Genomic DNA, 18,684 nt, shown 5'->3' on the forward strand with positions numbered 1-18,684 from the left:
GAGGCAGAGCGACTTCATTTTTCTCACAGAAGACTTTAAAGGACATTAAATTCTGGTATACTAAAAAAAAAAGACTTTGTGACGTAGCTTTTTATGCTGTCATTTTATGTTGCTATTTAGCTTTGTACTGTTTGCTTTCAGCAAAGTTGTTAGTGACTTAAATTATTTTGAGATTTTTGTATTACAGATATACGACCTCTCATACCAAATTCTGCAATGTTGTGGGTTTTCATTTAAAATTCAGTATTCCTTTGTGAATGAAAGCACATTATGCCCTTTAAAGGCGTATTTGATTAATCCAGAAGTCATTCTTTATGAAGTAATTGCTGTTATAATTATGTCAGAACCTTGCATTTGTTATGAGCTGTGTAATTTGACTACACATTTCAAAGCTTGTCATAACTGACAGCTTGTGCTTGACCTTCTCCTTGCATATATATTATATATAAACAGGAGGATTCATTATGCGTACAATTTTTGAGGTTTCTCTGGCATTGGTTTTTTTTCAGTTCCTCACCCCTCTTACAAAGTTTGAGGGCAATAATAAAAGGCTTCCTCCTGTTCTGCCCTAAAAACTCTGTTCCCGTTTCATTCTTTACTTGCATAAGTCTGTACCCTGAGAGTGTATCTTCCTAGATAAGTAAATCCTCAGTGCTAGAGTGCTTCCATTACAAATCATTTTTGCAAAGTGACAAGAACAAAGCAGTTGTAGGGAGAAGGTTGGTGACAGATCGGAAGCATAGGGTGTGCAGTATAGATAAATGCAAAATGTAGATCACACTGCATTCACCCTTGATGGGAATGAGATGCAATACGTCTCCGTCTGTTCCTAAAAATCTAGGCTTACCTCACAGATTCTTTATTTTAAGAAGAAGGGCGATGGGCTGGATTTTGCTTCACATAAATAAAAATTTCAGAGCAGTTCTGTCCATTTTTGGGGGGAGCAAGAGTACAGGGAGATACATTTCCTCTTACTTCAAATTACAGCCATAGGAAAAGACAGTAAAACATTTTATTTTAACTGGTATTTGCTACAGTGTTTACTTTATTACATGCTTTTTTAGAATTATGAAGTCATAATATTTTATGGCTGCCAAGTGAGCGAGGGGGGTTGTCACAGTAAAATAAAAGTTGAAACGCTTTGCACTTGGTTAGTACAAAACAAACAAACAGATTCCGAGAATGTTTAGTTCAGACATTTATCTTGAGTAGGTGACAAAAATGCAGACACGTGGCATCCTAGATGCAAGACAAATGTCCATTTCAAGTCTGTTCTGGGAATTTGTACATTTGGAAGAGGGTGGCATGTTTTCAAAAAAGAAAAAGGAATAAGTGCCTCATTGTTTCAAGCCTCCTTAAACGTCTGTTACACAGAGTAGAGGCTGAGGAAGAATGTTCAAACAGTTGAAAGCCCTATATATTTTTAGTGAGTTGCGTTCCAGAAGGCTCTCAAGTAACTACTGTTTTCTTTCTTGTATCTTTTTCCTGTATAATCAAACACATAATGTGTCTTGGCTGGCATTTTTGATTGCTCCCAATAATGGGAATGATTTATAATACATAGCACTTCTGTAATTATGGTGTAAACCGCTCCCAGTCATGTTACACGGCTGTTGTATAGATATGTGCTTGTGGTTTTAGAAACTGTATTTTAAAGGCAAAAGTGTAGTTAAGAGTTACTCCTTGAAGAGGACTGCTATAAAGCTTTCGGGTTTGCTGTTTACACTGTTTGAGGCAAGAATTAGACATTATGTAGCATCTCTGAAGTTAGACCAGTGGAAAAAAATGCATGATTTTCCTTTTAATGTAACAAATATGTTTGCTTGTATTCTACTACAGTTATCTTGAGGTGCTAGCAGGGTGGTGTTGGATTTTTTCTTCTCTTAAAGTGCTATAATGAGCATAAACAAAATTCAAAGAAAAATCAGAATCACTTAATGATTGATCATTAATCACTTAATATGATTAATTAAATAATGCCACTTCTTAGGTAGGTGAACTAGCGTATGTTTCTCTCGCTTATATCTATGTAGAGGAGGTAGGCTGGCCCCTAGATGATAATCGTTGCTCAACCCTGTGCAGTTTTCATAGTTCTTTTTGCTGTTAGAGAATACAATTGTTCAGAGGCGATTTCCTTGTTTTCCATGTGTTCACTTACTTTGTGCAGTGGAACCCTATCAAATTATTAATGATACTCTGAATACCTAAAGAAAATTTAGTTGTTTGCAGGCATACCAACGGTCTGTGGAAATGTGAAATTTGTTAAGTCCTAATAGGCATAACATGGCATGTTAAACTTTGCATTTTGAGCTGTTATCCTTTTCTTCTTACAAAGGCATCATTCTTTTTTTTCTGTTGTCTTTCAAAAGAATTAGGTTTTTGCTTGTTTATCTAATAAAAATGTTTACAGTGTCCTGGTTTCAGCTGGGATAGAGATAATTTTCTTCCCAGTAGCTGCTGTGTTTTACAGCCAGTATGAGAAGAGTGTTGATAATTCACTGATAGTTTTCAGCTGTGCTTAAGAAACCCAGGTCTTTTTCAGTTTCCCATGCTCTGCTAGTGGTCTGGTGCAGAAGAAGCTGAGAGGAGCACAGCCAGGCACCTGACCCAAGCTGGTTAAATAAATGTTTGATACCATATAATGTCATGCTTGGTATATAAATGGCAAGTTGGCTGGGGGTCAGGGTTCACTGCTCAGGGGCTGCTGCCCAGGAGTGAGCAGTTGTGTTGTGTGTTACTTGTTTGGTATTTGTTATTATTATTCTTACTACTACTATTATTCTCTCTTCCTTTTGCTGTCTTATTAAATGGTTCAGTCCATGAATTTTCTTTTTTTTTTTCTAATTCTCTTTATCCCCCTGGGGGTGTGTGGTCTTAGTTGCTGGTTGTGGTTAAACCTTGACACATTTGATGTGATGAATTGAAAAGGAATTTAAACTAAATAAAAAGTCAGTATATTATCAACTTATTCTAACCATTTAATGATATAATGGAGAAGTAGGTGAGTGGAGCATTGAAATGGGAATTTTGTTTCGAGATGTTTCAGGAAGTTTTATTTGAAACCTGATTGTGAAGTTTTGAAGAGTAAGTGTATTTTGCTGGCTCTGCTTAGTTGATACTTATGTATGAAATAATGTATTGTGGGTCTTCAGTAGCTCAGCAGAGAGGTGGGGAGGAGCAGCCATGCTTTTGTACCAACTTGGAGAGTTTTTAGAGTTAAAAGCAGTACTGGCCAAGTTGAGGTAGTCTTCAGCAGCTGCTTGAAATTCAGAGCTTTTTCTTGTCTTCTGCAGTTGGTCCCACTCTCTAAAAACTCCACATCACCTCGTGCTGTGTTCTCCAATGCAGCTTCCTCCCTCCTCGCTCTGCAGGCTTGCACAGGTTAGCTCGATGCCCTTTCTCAGTTTTCTTCATAGTACCCCTATTTCTCTCTAGAGCTAAAACTTATTATAGCCCTTTTTTATCTTCTGTTTTTAGCTGGCATAAACAGGGCAGAGATGAATATTTTGCTGGAAACTTTATGTGCTGTTCTTTGTATTTGCTTTCATCCTCCAATTTCTATGTCATATGCTTTGAAACTAAAATTTGAGTTGTGATCGCTAGAAAAGCACTAATAATTGTCCAAGCTTACAGATAGGAGTATTTAGCTGGGTCTCTGTTTCTTTTTGAAATGGTAACTTTCAGTTTCGTTCTTAGTTTGCATTGAATATGTGTGAAAGCTGGAAAAATGGTCATGAAAAAGAATTATGTGGCAAAAATGGGAAGTGTGAAAACTGGGACTCTTGGGAAGAACTTGTAACTAATTTCCATTCTGAAATTCTAATAATTGTGAGTAAATCAGGCTGTTAATGAGTATATGTCTAGAACATCCAGGAATTTTATAGATGAAGTAAAGCCTGTCCAGGGACATGAAAGAGAGATTGCAGACTGCTTTTTCTCACAATGCTCATATGATTTATCTCTTTAAATCTGTTTTATGATATTTGGGTCTTATACCAGTTTATTGTTATTTTTTTCTCACTTGAATTTTTGTCTTATTTAAAAGAAAATAAGAATTTGCCTAAAAATAACATCAGTGAGCTTGAAAACACCCCTGCATGTGTGTAATAGTGACATTATCTCTTTTCCTTCAGAATTCCAAAACTTGTATGATTTTGAATTGAAACAAAAGAGTAGAAATTGGAATAATCGCGTTTCTTTGAATAAGTAACAACAATGCAACGAAGGCAGGGAAGAGTCAATGCTGGATTGCTTTTGCTGCTTTATCAAATTTCTCAAGTTGGACTCCAGAACATTCCGTCTGTTACCCTTGGGGTACTTGCTCTGAATATTTTTCTCTATCTGAATCCTGTAAGACCACTGCCTGAAGTCTGTATCAGCGTGCATGAAGGCTTCTACAGAAAGAACTGGCAGCGTTTACTGCTTTCTCCTGTCCACCATGCAGATGACTGGCATTTATATTACAACATGATTTCCATGCTTTGGAAGGGAATGATGCTGGAAAGAAAACTGAAGAGCGTATGGTTTGCATACGTAATTGCAGTATTTTCAGTGCTGATTGGAGTTGTTTATATGGTGTTGGAATTCATGTGTATGGAAATTCTCGATGATCCTTCATATAAAATGAATTGTGCTGTAGGGTTTTCAGGTAAGGCACGTGGATGGTTCTATATACATATGTAAAATTAATGTTTCTAGGTACCATATGGCAATATTTGTTGAATGCAGAATATGGATGCGTATATGTGGGTGCTATGTCAGTAAAGTCATCCTGTTTTCTAATTTAAAGCATGTACTCTGTGTGTGAACGTTATGTGGTTGAATTAATGTTTTTGTGACCAGCAGTGTCTTTATCTGAGAACATGAAAAATATGATATCTGAGTAGAACCATGTTTTGTGTTTGATGTTACTATTTGAAATCTGAAGCTTTTTGTTTTCTGATGTCAATAATCTCGTTAGGTGGGTTGCAGAAAAGCCTGTTGCTTTGCTGTAATTATTATTTCTGAACATCTTTTCTGATACACAGCCTCTTCCACTGAGGGGTTTGGCTACCTGTGCTCAAAGACTGCTCTGATATGGTGCACCTGTGACCTTCCTCAGACTAGTGGGGAAAGAGGTGTGTGAGAGATGGCTGAGAGAAGCCTCACCTGGGGCCTTTTTCCCTATTGCTCAGCAGCTGCCTTTAAGCTCAAGCCCTCATGTCATCAGAGTTGGTATCCATCTTTCTAAACCTCCAAAATTCTGATTGATACCTTCAACATAGGTAAATTCAATTGGAGCACGCGGTGTGTATATGAAATGGCTGTTGGAAACATGAATGTTCTCCTGATACAATATCTCTTCAAGAGAGCTAACCTATAGGCGTGTTTGACCCATTGGCTTTAGCAGTTTCAGGATGTCTCTTTGCTGGTTGGGTTTTTTTTTGGGGGGGGTGGTTTTTATTTTGATGTTTATTTTAGTTTCAGTGGATGAAACAGCCCTGCTCCTTGTCCCCTTGAGGCAGCCTGACAATACACTAGGTCTGGCAGTTCCAAAGGGACATAGACATTTTAAGCTTAAAACAAAAAAGTGATAAAAATCGAAGCTGTGCAGAATAGTTCTGGTCAGCCGAGGGGTAGACCAGATAGAGATGACTCTTAAACTATGCAGGTGCTGTTGAATATTTCTTCCCTTTAGTAAATTTGTGGTTTCTAAACAACTCTAGTTTTAGCAGCAGCAAATTGTGTGAATGTGTGTGTATGTGCTTACACACATTCCTGTTTATATTTGGTCCTACAATAACAATATTTACATCACTGGCTAGATTAAGCAGTTTTGTTACCTCTTGTGTGCTGTGGTGTTAGAAGGAGAGGGAAACCTTTTCCTGTTTTTACTTAGTATATTTGTACTGATGTTTAACTCTGCTATTCCAGCTAATTATGTGAATTAATTCTGTCCTATTGGCTATTGCTTGCATGATGAGACAATTTCAGTCAATTAGAAACAAATGATTATTTAGTGTGATAAAGGTGATTTATCTACTCTCTTTTTCAGAAACAAGTGGTTCTGCAGTGTATGTAAGATGATTTTCTGTTAATTCAGAATTTGAGCCTACTGTTGAGCTTCACATGCAGCTATCTGTCTTGTTTTCAGTCATGGCTTTTCTCAGCTCACAGAACTTTTGAGTTCAATAATTTTGTCAATTATTTCTACTGGAACTTTCATTTTAAAATTACACATGTATAGTTTTGGATGCCTGAATAGCTACAGTGAATAGACAAAGTAAAAAGCAACTTAGAATTGCTGTTTATACAAATACGTAATTTCTAATCTCTTTTTAAATTACTGGATAGGATCACTGAAAAAACAGCTTAGAACTGTTGTTTTGGCATGCAGTGGTATGCATTGTAGTGCTGTGAAACTGTGTGGTACTTTAATGTCAGTAGTTGTTGTTTGCATTTCTTTATTACTTAGACACACGTACTTCTCTTTTCATGTGTTTTCTTCTTGTTTGCAGGAGTCTTGTTTGCTTTGAAAGTTCTTAACAACCATTACAATCCAGGAAGAGTCAGCAGTGTCCTTGGATTGCAGATATCCAGTAAATATGCTTGTTGGGTGGAGCTGATAGCTATTCATTTAATTTCCCCAGGGTAAGTGCATTTAATATTTCAGAGCTAAGAGAAGAGATTTGGGCTGTGTTAAAGTAGTTTGGAATGTATCAGGAAGTATGTGTAGTGTTAGCATCCGAATGGAGCATCAGGGCTACAATTAATTGTTGAGGCTGCAGTCTGCTTTTTTTCCTTCACATCCTCTAGTTTGACCACATTTCAAAATAGAAACCTGAAATGCTGCACCCAGAAGGTGTATGGATTTGAGGGAAAATAACAGAAGTTGATGAAGGACAAAGGACATGCGTTTTCAGCAAAGTAACCAAACTAATGCTGTATATGATAGTGCCTAGGGCTCCATTAGCAGTATTCCACTGTGTGCTTGCTGTTTCTCTCCTACTTCCCTTCTGTCCATTTGTTGTAGTCACTCCTCTAATTTACGATGAAGCTGTCATCCAGTATTCTGCAAATTTTATGCAGTTTTGCCGTCTGCAGTCTTGCTGATTGCCTCCCATGGTTTTCCTGTGTGCGTAGTTCCACCAACACAGTTTATCTGCCCCTACCTCTGTCAGAGTAGTGACTTTCTCCTCTTTGGCAGTTGATTTCTGGAGTTCTGTTTGGAATTAAGTAATTTTTTGGTATGATAGTTGTCAATCATATTGGAGAATGTATGCAATGGACAAGCATCGGAATTGCAAACTATGAAATCACAGTTTGTATACAACCTCCCACTTTTCAGAAAGATTTAAACAAAAGAGGAGAGCAGTACCAACACCCTCATCAACAGATACTGTGATTTAGCAAGTAGGACATTCCCAGATCATAATGAGAATTCAAATATTGTTATTTTAAACACTGATTTTACTGCTTTATGACCTGCTGCCTAATTGACTGCATCAAGGAATCTTGGGTTAAAAGACAGATGAACTGCAGAGCGCTCTGTTCCAAATGCAGTTTAAGTGTGAGCTGAGAGATCACTTGTGTGGAGTTGCTACAGGTATAAACTCTGAGTTTTCAGTGCATTAAAAACATTTTTCTGAAAAATATGAGCCATCAGGTTAGCTGAACACCATTTTTATTCAGTGATATTTTTAATAGTACTGTTTATTATGAAAGAATAATGAAAGACCATCATTTTTGAAGTGAAACCATAAGCATATCGTAGTATATCTTGGAGAGAGAAAACATGAGTTCAGTGGTTGAGTGCTGTTGTTTCGGTTGCATTATTGCAGAAATGTCTGAAGTGGGAAGTGTGTAGAAGGTCCAGAAATAGTGTTAAAAGCCTTTGTGTAATTTTAGGTTAGCTTAGACTGCTGCCTGGTCTAAAGAACCTCTATGTTGGTACGTGCAATTCTGATAGGACAATTTCACAGCACTTAAATGATAATGAGAGCCATAGAAAACAAGTAGCACTCTGCAGAAGTTCATGTCCTAGAACACAAAATGTTTTATTAGTAACTGCTAGCTGCCTTGAAATGAACCATAACGATTATAGCTCTTGATGATTGAAGCATTGCTCGTACAAGCTCATCTGCATGCTCGGGGCATGTGGTAATATTTAAAGTGTCTGATTAAGTGGTGTCCCTTTGTAGATGATATTGCAGAATTTAGTGTTGAATAGGTAAAGGTCTGTAATTGAGGCAAAACTCTGTCCAGTCGGAAAGACAGGCGATAAATTTGGACCTCTCTTAGCGGAACTATGTATTAGGATCACCTAACAGTCTGTAAACAACGAAGGACTCAGAAGTAGTATGGAGGCTACTGAAAACTTTGGCTTGTGAACTAGGAGAGGGTTTAAGATTTTACTGGCATCTTTTAGTTCTTTTTTTTTTTCTCATTAATGTTGTTGTTATTGGGAAATTTTAAAATGCCTGTAATATCTTTCTAATCTTTGCTTTCCGTAAAGTCAGGATATTGAGTTATAGCCTTTTTATAGCAATCTCTGGGATTATTTCTTTGATGTCAAGTATGTGAAAAGTTATGTTATGTTTAATCTCTGTGCCTCTTCCAGAATTGGTTATGGTATCCAAGACACTTTACGGTTGGAAGTTGGACATTAGGGTTTTTTTCAAACTTGGTAACAAAGTATGAGAATAATGGGGGAGTGGAAAACTAGGAGTAGACAAGAACAGAGGATGGGTTTTTTTAGCATTCTGAAATGTTGAGGTTTGATATTGTGACTGTCCAGAGTAGCTTTTTTTTTTTTTGCAGTTTGTCAGAAATAGTGAGGCGTATTTTGACAAATCTGGTTATAAATTTGCCTTCTGCCCTTCTCAGTCTCAACCCTGGTACAAATGTTTAGTGTGAATACAAATATTTTGCATAGCTTTCATAATCTTAACCTCGTGAGATCCTTCGCATGTGTCTATTTTCTTATTTCATCTGCTTTTTTAATTTCTCAGTTGTTTAATGCTTATGGATATCAATGACTCATGGCTGTTTATCAGTCAGATTGACTGCTGGACTGTATATTATACTGTTTATTGATGAGAACTGTCCCTTGGGAACAAAAGGGCTAAGAACAACCACCAACTGAAAAAAACCCCAGATTTTACTGGAATGGCATTATGTGATAAGAACAATTTAATAGTCTCTTATTTTGTCAAACCTAGCTTTACTCTTCTATGCTATTTTACCAATGTGTTACGAAATTACTGACAAATTTTCCTTTTCCATTTAGAGAAGCAATAGCATTTTCCTGTACAGAGCTGTGTAAAACAAGTTGATGTTTACTTGTCATTTAATTTAGTTTAATTTGCATTTAGGGAAGCTTTTTAGCACTGGTAAATGGACTACATGGCCTACGTTCTAAGCAGGATTAAATAAATCTTGCAGCAAAGTATAGAAACTGTCACTTGCAGGTAACCGTGCTTGTGTTAATTTAGAAATACACTGTGTATTTAATGCATTTTATACATGCATAGAAGTAAAATACATGCATTTTATTTCTGTGGTCTAAAAAAAATATTCATCCTGTGGTAGAACTGTGTGCATAAGTAATAATGCCTCCCAGACTTTGGGGTCTGCTGTTGGGGAGAAGTTACAGAAGAAAAGTTGTAGGTGTGACTTTCCTGCTTCGTTTTCATTTGTTGAGTCAGGTCAGTGACGGTAAAGGGGTGAAATGGTCCAGGATTAATTCACCAACAGGAATTTGCTTGAATTCATAGTAATGATACTGCAATGATGTAAGAATTAATAGAGAGGCTTGTAAACATTGGGCCAGAATCTCTCATACGTGGAAAGCAAAGGAGGTCCAAAGGGTTTACCTTCTAGTGATAGCAATTTTCATGGAAATCACACAGCCCAATGAAAAAGTATAATTAATTCTGTTTAGAAGATTTTTCTGAAATAGTGTGCACATCAGCCTGATGGCAAATGTCTGCAGGAAATGGTATTTAGACATCTTGCATAATTGCCATTAGTATAAAGTGAATGGTTGAGATAAATCAGATCTCTGGGGATATCTACATTTTCAAACAAAAAATTAAATGAGGCATCATTTTAATTTCTTTGTTCCAGGCAGAACATTAGTTAATATTGATAAAGCTCATTGACATTTAGAGAAAATAACGTGCCATTTAAAAAGTCAAGAACCCTATTTTTATTCCCATTCAGGTTCAGCTTGTATTATAGAAACTGAAAATTGAACTATGAAAAAAATAAGTTTCTGTTAATTTTTCTTCATTAAGAAGCAGAAAAAAGGCAATAGTTTATCGTATTGCAATCGCAAGAATGTTTCTTCATTAATGAAACAAAAAGTAAGACTGTTTTTACTGGGTGAAATACACACTCCAAACGAGATATTTCTTATAAAAGCCTATTTTGGGATCTGTTGGTAATGGAGGTTGCTGCATCACTGATGTTGTGAAGGTTTTTAATTATATGCATGATTATTTACTGTTTATAAAAAGCAGAAAGTAGGAGCAACCTCAGGTTTCTGGGTTAGACAAGAAAGAAGAGTGGAATTGATACTACAAGTGAAAGGAGGCTTGGCAATATGTGCTTGGACGTGATTTCCTCACGCAACGTGTTTTGTGCTTTTTATAAACTGTTTATTTTCAGCAAAAATAGTGCTAAATTTTGCATATAATTCTGCCTTGTGAAAATGGTTGTAGTTTTGTTGTTAACTTCAATGTCTGCAGATTAAACTCTAACAGCCTCAGAGGCAATAACTGCATTATGCAAATTTTTAAAAAAGACAACCTACTGAAAATCGAGATTCACTGTAAAAATGTAGTAAAATGTCAAGAACGTTGACGCTGAAGAGTTATTGGGAATTAATTGTGATCCCTTCAGGCTTTTCTTAGCTTTTGTTTTGTTGAGCTCCTTTTTGTAACTCTTCTTTGTACGGAATGCAAAAAGCAGGCAGAGTTCTCCAGCTGAGAGCACTGCTGAGTAGAGTGGAAGGCTGCTTCCTTTTACTTCCAGATAGCGCTCCTGTCTATGCATTTCCAGTGAAATATTTGTCTTTTCTGCAGCACTGTGATGTGTTGATCTGTGCTTTACTGTATAATTCAGTGTGCCCAAGTTTCTATCCTGAAGGTGTCCTACTAGTTGATGATTTCTGTGATAAGTTCAGAACTCTGTACTTGTCTTTATTGAATTGTACCCTATTTTTTTCCAAACCACTACTTCATTTTGTCAAGGATTTGTCAATTGTGATGCCATCTCCAGTGACCCTTACAGCTTCTCTTAGCTTGTCGTTTGTAAATGTTTAGAACAGACCCTTGCAGAAATCCACTTGATTCACATCCAAAGATTGATAATAAATCCCTGAGAAGTATTAAATCAGTCTTTCCAACACTTATGGATCTGCTTAGCGTACTTTTAGAGTTTAAGGTTTTTAAGCTTTCCTTATGACGAATGCTGTGAGACAGCACTGCGTTCTTGCAGCATGTATGACACCTGCTTGCTCTTCCTTTCCATGAGGCTTCCTCCCTTGTCGAAGGAGGAATTTGGGTTGACTTGACGTTGATGGTTTCCCAGAAGACTCTGGAGCCTTTTCATTCTATATGCAAATAGACAATGATTTTTTTTTTTTAATACATTGTTGGTATATCTAGAAAAGAATTTGGATCTCATCATTTCACTCCTTTTGGTTTTGAAGGCACTCTGTACAAAAATTGCAGTGGGTCTGCACTGATGCTTATCTCAGTCTAATAGTATTGTGCTGTGCAGTGAAGTACTGTATATATGCTTTCACTTGAAACTGTGGTTGGTTTTGATAGAATCAGTATAGGTGTTTTAGCATAATTCTGTGGATTTACTTTTTTATAGATTAAAACTAGTTTCCTACCTTACCAAGTCTTCAAATGCTTTCAGGGAAATAGTATTCTGTCCTTTAAAAAGCAATTAACATGATCTCTCCAATTAGTTTCCAGCTTCTTCAGGATATTTGTTAAATGCTTTTCTGTAACTGTCTATACCTACCAATTTTAAGGTTGTGATGAACAAAGAAAATGTGACACTATGCCTTTGCAAGCAAGTCGTTTCTCCATGCTTGGTCTCGCTCAGAGACTTTCCTCAGTTACAACAAATTCTGTATTCCCCCTTATGGATCTCTAAAAAAAAACAATCCTTCCTTTCAGTTACTCACAAAGTTTTCCTTTTTTGTAGGACTTCTTTTGCTGGGCATCTGGCAGGGATTCTTGTTGGATTGATGTACACTATGGGCCCTCTGAAAAAGATCATGAAGGCCTGTGCAGGTACAGAGTTGTGTTCTTTTTGTCAAATCTGCATGAGGCACCTACTGAGCTTTAAATATAAGTTTTGTATATAGAAACTCGGACCATTCCAGCAAGTTTATAGCCAATTAAAATATACTGATTATTAAAGTGAATGCAGAAAAAAAAATCATCTATTTCAGCCTAAATATGGATGATAAGAATCAGTAAATGTCTTTCAGATATTTTTATTTAGATAAATATCTTTTACTGTTCTTTATAAATGTTTCTTTAGAGTAGAATGTTTCACATAAGATATCAACAAAAACGTCACTTTCAATGAAGTGTAGTGAAGCCATAAAAATATGCTAGAACACTATGTTTCTGCGTTGATTTCTACTACTTGTATCCATTTTAGCGTTAAGTCCCTACAATCTGAAAAAGGTGGTGAGATGCTTGAGAAACGGTTGCTGGAATTATCAAGCTTTCCAACAATGTGTTAACTATCACTTTTCATATTGTAGTAATACTTATTTCTAAAAAATATATCTTGAAACATCTGCAGTATTACAGTTGTTTTAAATGCAGCCCTGCAGAGTCTTCTATGAACGCTTCCATAGATTTCAGTGTTTTAACTGGAAGTCTAAGCCCTGTCACAGCAGCTGTGCTGGGTTTGGTTGTCAGAATATTTGGATTTTATATCTGATTACTTTATTTAAGTATTTTATTCATGAGTGTACGATCAAGTTGACCATGGATGTGATGTTTGTACAGTGGGGAATTATTTGTTCAGATGTGTATTGTTTTTCACAAGAGGTTTTACTGCAGTTTGGTGGTGCAGTCTGTAAGTCCTGTATGTTTAACAGTTTTAAGTGGAAAAATAGAGACAAAAGCATCAGATAGCCAACCCCACTGGCGTGAAGAGACATAAAGCGCCACGAGTTAAATGTTAGTATTGCATGTTTCTGTGGCGGAGGGGCTGTCTGATGGCTGTTAGGACAGTCGGGCATCAGATCACTCAGCGTAGGGAGGTCCAGCAGTCTCCATCCTTGGGTCCTTTCAATACTTGACAAAATAAAGCCCCAACTGGCCTGGTCTGATTTGTTCACTAACCCTGCTCTGAGTGGGAAGCGAGCTTTTAAGGTCTCTTCCAAAAGGAAATACTCTAGGATTCTGTGATAAAACCCACAGTACTGTTAGTGAAATGTGCTGTGGGTATCCTGCTGCCTGAAGGCTGCTTTGCAATAAGGCTTGGAGGAAAGTATGTTCCAGTACAAAGGTGATACTTTTCTCCTCCTGTAGCGAAGCAGAAACAGTGCAGTGTTATTACAATCCTCAGTTTTCTGTGCATAAGCCCATTTTTACCAATGCACAATCTCAGTGCAGAATTTATTCATTATATGTTCAGGAGAACATTTGTTAGGCTGGTTTGCATTTTTCTGGTTGACGTGGATGTGTTGCTTGAACACTGCACACTGCTATAAAACTTGGAACATACAAGCTTATCAATACTATATTCTCTCACTGATGCGAAAAAGATTCATAGACACTCATGGTTTGATATTTGTAGTTATGAAATGGATACTAGAAGAAAGAGCACTTCAAATTGTATATTTGTATTTTATAAAGAAAGACGATGTAGTGATTTTATTCTAATAGTACACTCGTTATTCTTATATTTAGGTGGCGTTTCTTTATTCACTGACCCTGCCAGGCCAAGGGACTACTATACAGGTAACTACTCCCACCCATTTACCTAGAACATATTCCAGCTTTAAAAAATAAGGACATCCATTTTTGCCAATGTTAGAAAACCTATAGAGGAGCTAGTTAAATGGAAACACATAATACACAAAATCTTCTGCACATATACACGCTTGGCCAAAGTAGTAATAATTTTAGCATGTTTCACTTTTCGTTGTTAGGGAATTGCGTCTATGTGTTTCATACCAGAGGCTTTAAACCTTAAATAAAGGTCGGGACTTCATAAAATACTACCCTAGGAAAATATCATCCCATTTGCAGAAGGTGTGGCAGGGGGAAATTGTGCCTACTGAAAGGAGCCCTTTGCATTGATCAGGTAAATTTATTCCATTCTAGGATAGGGTTTTTTCCTCCCTCTGACAAGGAACTTCTTCCTTTGAACGCTTTTTTTTTTTTTTTTGTGAATTAAGTAATTTACATGCAAAAAGCCTGCTCCTCACCAGAATAAATGTAAGCTGTCTTCACAGTATATGGATGGATCGTTGGAATACTGGCACACTGTGAATGCAGCACATTTGATTCACTTCTCATGCACAACTCTGGGTCTTTATATTTGGAATGTAGAGAAATAATAAGTGGAAGGCTTGTCTGGGGACAGCAGAGGAGCCAGCTGTGAGAAGAGCTGTGTGTTGGATCAAAGCGAAAGGATGCCTGGTGCATCTTATCTCCTACAGTGATTTATGCTCTTCCCTAGGCATCTGCTGTAAGAGCAGGAAAAATATATAGTGATAACTCCCTCAGATATCTGCCAGCGTGCAGTGGCTTGTGGCTTAAAGATGTTCTCAGCAGAAAGTTTTATGAGGGAATTTTGTCTTTAATAGCCCGTGATAGATTCTTCTTCCATGAAGTTGTCAAAAGCTCTTTGAGTCAGTGTGCACTCTTACAACACCTGCAACATCATGGAAGAAGAATTTCACAGTTTACCTCCTCATATAGAATCTGTCATTTTTTTTTTTTGCTTGTTTTGTTTGAACCTGCTAGCTGCTAATTTCACTTGATGCATGTTAATTCTTCTTTGGGAAAGGAAACCAAACCTTCATTCTTCATGTACTGTCATAGTATTTTTTGTGGGTTTATAGGCTTCACTCCTGTGTTCCCCATCATCATCTTTTTTCCTCTGGTTGAAAAGTTGTAGTCTATATGGTTGCTTATATGAAAACTGCTTCATATATTTGATCTTTCTTACTGTTCTCTGATGTTTAGTCATGCAGGGGTTTGTATTTCATAGTCTTTTATAAAAAGTGAAATGTGCTTGCTCTGAGGCACAGTGAGCCAAGGTTTGTACTGCTTTTATTCTCCTTGGTGGATTTTGTCTTCCATGATCTACCTCCAGTTTTATTATTAAATTAAGTTATTCCTACAAGTGAGATTATGGGCCCTTAAAGATTTTTTGAGGCATTTGTTTTGTTATTTCTAACCAAAAGATCTTAGCCTGCTCTCCTTACCAACAGCAACAAGGATTGTTATAACTCAAGTGTATTTACCCAAGATTTCCATTATTCTAGTTCTCAAGTAGAAAAGCACTTGATCTGAAGGCCAGTAAAGAAATAAAACAAAAGCGATGTTGTGAAATAAATTAAGATGTGAACACAGACTGTGTAGTGAGCGTGAGCTGCCCGTTTCTGTCACTGGCAGTCTCAGCCCGGTTAAAGATGCTCACTGAGCTGCAGGTACCACTCAGCCCACCAGGGCCCGGCTGTGCTGCTCACGTTGCTCTGACTAGAGACTAAATCTTCCCTTAGTATTCCAATATAGCAGACTGGATGGAAACTCTAAAGATTTGTATTGGAAAATTTAATAGTTAATGAAGATAAAAATTTGTAGTTACCATTTAAACTCCATAATCTACTGCAGCCACTGTAAAAACACCAGCTGCCTGGAGCTTGGGTGGGTGTAAAGGACCACCCTCGTGGAATAGGAGCAGGCTCTGAATAGCCTTTTACTTTTTCTTTTCTGTGTATCCCTAAGCAGGGAAAAAGGAGGAGATTTCAGGTAATATATCTAGCGTGATGGAGGACTGCATAGCAGCTGAGAAAAAAACCCTTTGGTGTGCTGACAGCAAAGAAGTCTGAGGGTTTTTACACGTTTTGGGCAGTCCCTGAGGTAGCCGTGCTGTTACTTGCAGTTGTTGTGTGTGAAAGGAAGGTGAGGAAAAGGGTTAACATGAATTATCCTGTCTTCCAAGCTTGGCTTTAGATGGAATCACTTTTTTTCTGTGCTAAAATAATTTCTTCAAAATGACTTATAACTGCAATTTAAAAAAAGGTATATTTATGTTCATTCCCTGTGTATACACTCTGTAATTGTCTTTCATCCTATTTGCAGAAGCCTTTATGGAAGATTTAACCTTTTGCTTGGTGTGTGATATATGGAATAAATTTGGCCGTCTGTGAATTAAGAAAACTCTGTAGTGTCATAGGCTAATGATGCATACACACTACAGCCTTACTTTGATTAGGTTTCCATTTTCTGCTATCACTGATTTATTACTATCTGCCTTTAAATACCAACTGAAATAGAAAAATAGATGAAGTTATGATCAGGATAGATTTTATGAAACAGTAAAAGGAAACAGCTTTAGAAGGAAAAATGGTTTTAAGTGCAATTTTAACACATTTATTAACTGAATTAGGTTTTCTCTAAATGAAGCAACGATCAGGACATTTATTTTGATTAATAGGAATACTTTGAACCTGTCAATATTACTGAACTGTTTCTTGTTGTAAAATAAAAGACTATGGCTTCCTGAGCACTTACAACATGCTGACAGTGTAAAACAACAAACAGACAAAGATTTACAGTAATAGAACAAACTTAAAATACAATATGATTTTTCTTTCATCAGGTAATTCCATGCTTTTAATGCCACAATTTTTATAGGCTTCATGCATGCAGCTTTGAAGCCTCCAAATAATAAATTTATAGCTGAGAAAATGTTCATTCAGATTAACGTAATGCAGAGGAGAATGCGGGGAATACATGAAGTTTGCATCTGAAGTGTAAATATTTAACAGCTAAATGATACCTTGCAGTGAGTTTTATTTTTCTGCAGTTACTTCTCTCAAATGTAGGGAGAATAACTTAAAGGCTTTTAAAGTTTGGAAAAAATATGACTACAATTCATCCAGATGAAAAAATGAAAGGTACCTTTTCTAAGGATTTGCCTGTCATTTGAGCAATGGAAGGATTTCAGGTTGCTGGAAAGATAACACAGTGTTTATTGCAGAGGTGTGAGAATTCTCCTGACATCAGTTACGTGTTCCAAATAGGAAAAGTTTGTAAATGGTCAGAATCGCATTCTTTCCTCTCTGTGTATGTGTTTGTCTACATGCATCCATGTGCACATACACATGTATATAAAATAAATGGGGGTGTATTTGTATAATAGACATGAAGGAGTAGATCTACTCCTCTAGAGAACAGCGAACAGTCACACTGTGCAATCCTTCTTGCTTTTCTTGTCTAACGTTACCATAGGATATTGCTATTTTCATTTCTCTTAAGGTTCTAGAGCTTGGGATTTTTTTGTTGAAGAATACAATCATTTTTTTTTAAGACATCATTTATATGCCCTCATTTTATAATTTGTGCTTGTTAATCATCTGCAAGAAGGTTGCATATAGAATCCATATAGCTAATGAGATACTATAAGGCTGTCATTGATGCTAACGATCCATAGACAAAGGAAACAGCAGATTGTGTTTGTCTTGTACAAAAGTATTTTGAGTTATTTAATTTTGAAAAAACTGTCTGTTTTCTCTCAGTTGGAAGAAACTGCCTATACCTGATTCTTCCAGATCTGCTGTCCAGCTGTCTGGGGAAGAAATTAAAATATCACCCAAAGCTTTGTATTTTGAAGATACAAAAATTGAATAGAAAAATGGGACTTTTCTCCTTAGTTTTTCTCAGTTTAGATTTTTTTTTTTTCTGTGCTCAGGCAAAATCAGATTGTATTAAAAGGAAGAGTTTCACTACCTTCTCTGGTCAAGTAATCTTTTTCATTTATAACTCACGTGTTTGGATGGGTGATGGTTTCTTTGTTTGCAGTTTTGACAAACTTTGCAAATGGTCAGAAATTCTTGGTTGTCTGTAGTGCAGGTGATGTGCAGTTGTGACATGAGGTGAACTCCGAGTGCTGTGTGGTTTCCAGGGCAGACAGAGCTGTTAAACAGCGCAATAGTGACTATGCACATTACTGCAAAAATCTGCAGGAATGTGTTTTCTAGGTCCAACCCTTGCCTTGAGTTTCTGATGGCATTGGTGTACGTTGTTTATGGGCAGTAGGGGAAGGTGAGAGGGAGTCTGAAAGCTCCCTGTTTGGTTGTTGCTATTTTAGTGACATTGATAAGTTTTCCAGGTAGTGACAATCAGTGTTAAAAGGAGCTGATGAAAAGTCTTTCGATTTCTATATGAAAAATCTTAATAACGACAATTCTATAATACTTATTTATAACAGTTATCAAGAACTGAGATGTTTGATCCATCTTTTTGGTGTTTTCCTTCCTCCCGTTACCTGGCTTTTTGTAAATTAGAAAGTGTTTCATGGCATGTGCTGTATAAGTAATTCAATCCTAGTAATTTCTTTCCCAATTTAAAATAGGTTGTGGAAGAAGGATAGCATAAAGGTAATATTTGATTTCATACTCTCCTACTGAGTAGCAGCGCTTTA

The 18,684-nt window shown here is 36.8% G+C and overlaps 1 protein-coding gene across 4 annotated transcripts in view; it reads left to right on the forward strand.

Annotated features, from left to right (window-relative positions):
- RHBDD1 (rhomboid domain containing 1) overlaps positions 1 to 18,684 on the forward strand; it is a 37,365-nt gene that overhangs the window by 4,421 nt on the left and 14,260 nt on the right. Inside the window, exons 1-7 of one of the 4 annotated variants that reach the window (XM_054074609.1) lie at positions 1,969 to 3,381; positions 3,720 to 3,828; positions 4,134 to 4,648; positions 5,028 to 5,117; positions 6,498 to 6,630; positions 12,205 to 12,293; positions 13,935 to 13,985. In XM_054074609.1, the coding sequence (XP_053930584.1) occupies positions 4,216 to 4,648; positions 5,028 to 5,117; positions 6,498 to 6,630; positions 12,205 to 12,293; positions 13,935 to 13,985 (796 nt within the window). In that variant the 5' untranslated portion in view covers positions 1,969 to 3,381; positions 3,720 to 3,828; positions 4,134 to 4,215. Of the gene's footprint in view, positions 1 to 1,968; positions 3,382 to 3,719; positions 3,829 to 4,133; positions 4,649 to 5,027; positions 5,118 to 6,497; positions 6,631 to 12,204; positions 12,294 to 13,934; positions 13,986 to 18,684 lie in introns of those variants that run through there. The other 3 variants (XM_054074607.1, XM_054074610.1, XM_054074611.1) reach the window with 3 other exon arrangements.

The sequence above is a fragment of the Cuculus canorus genome, chromosome 9 (assembly GCF_017976375.1).
Source record: "Cuculus canorus isolate bCucCan1 chromosome 9, bCucCan1.pri, whole genome shotgun sequence".
NCBI lineage: Eukaryota > Metazoa > Chordata > Aves > Cuculiformes > Cuculidae > Cuculus > Cuculus canorus.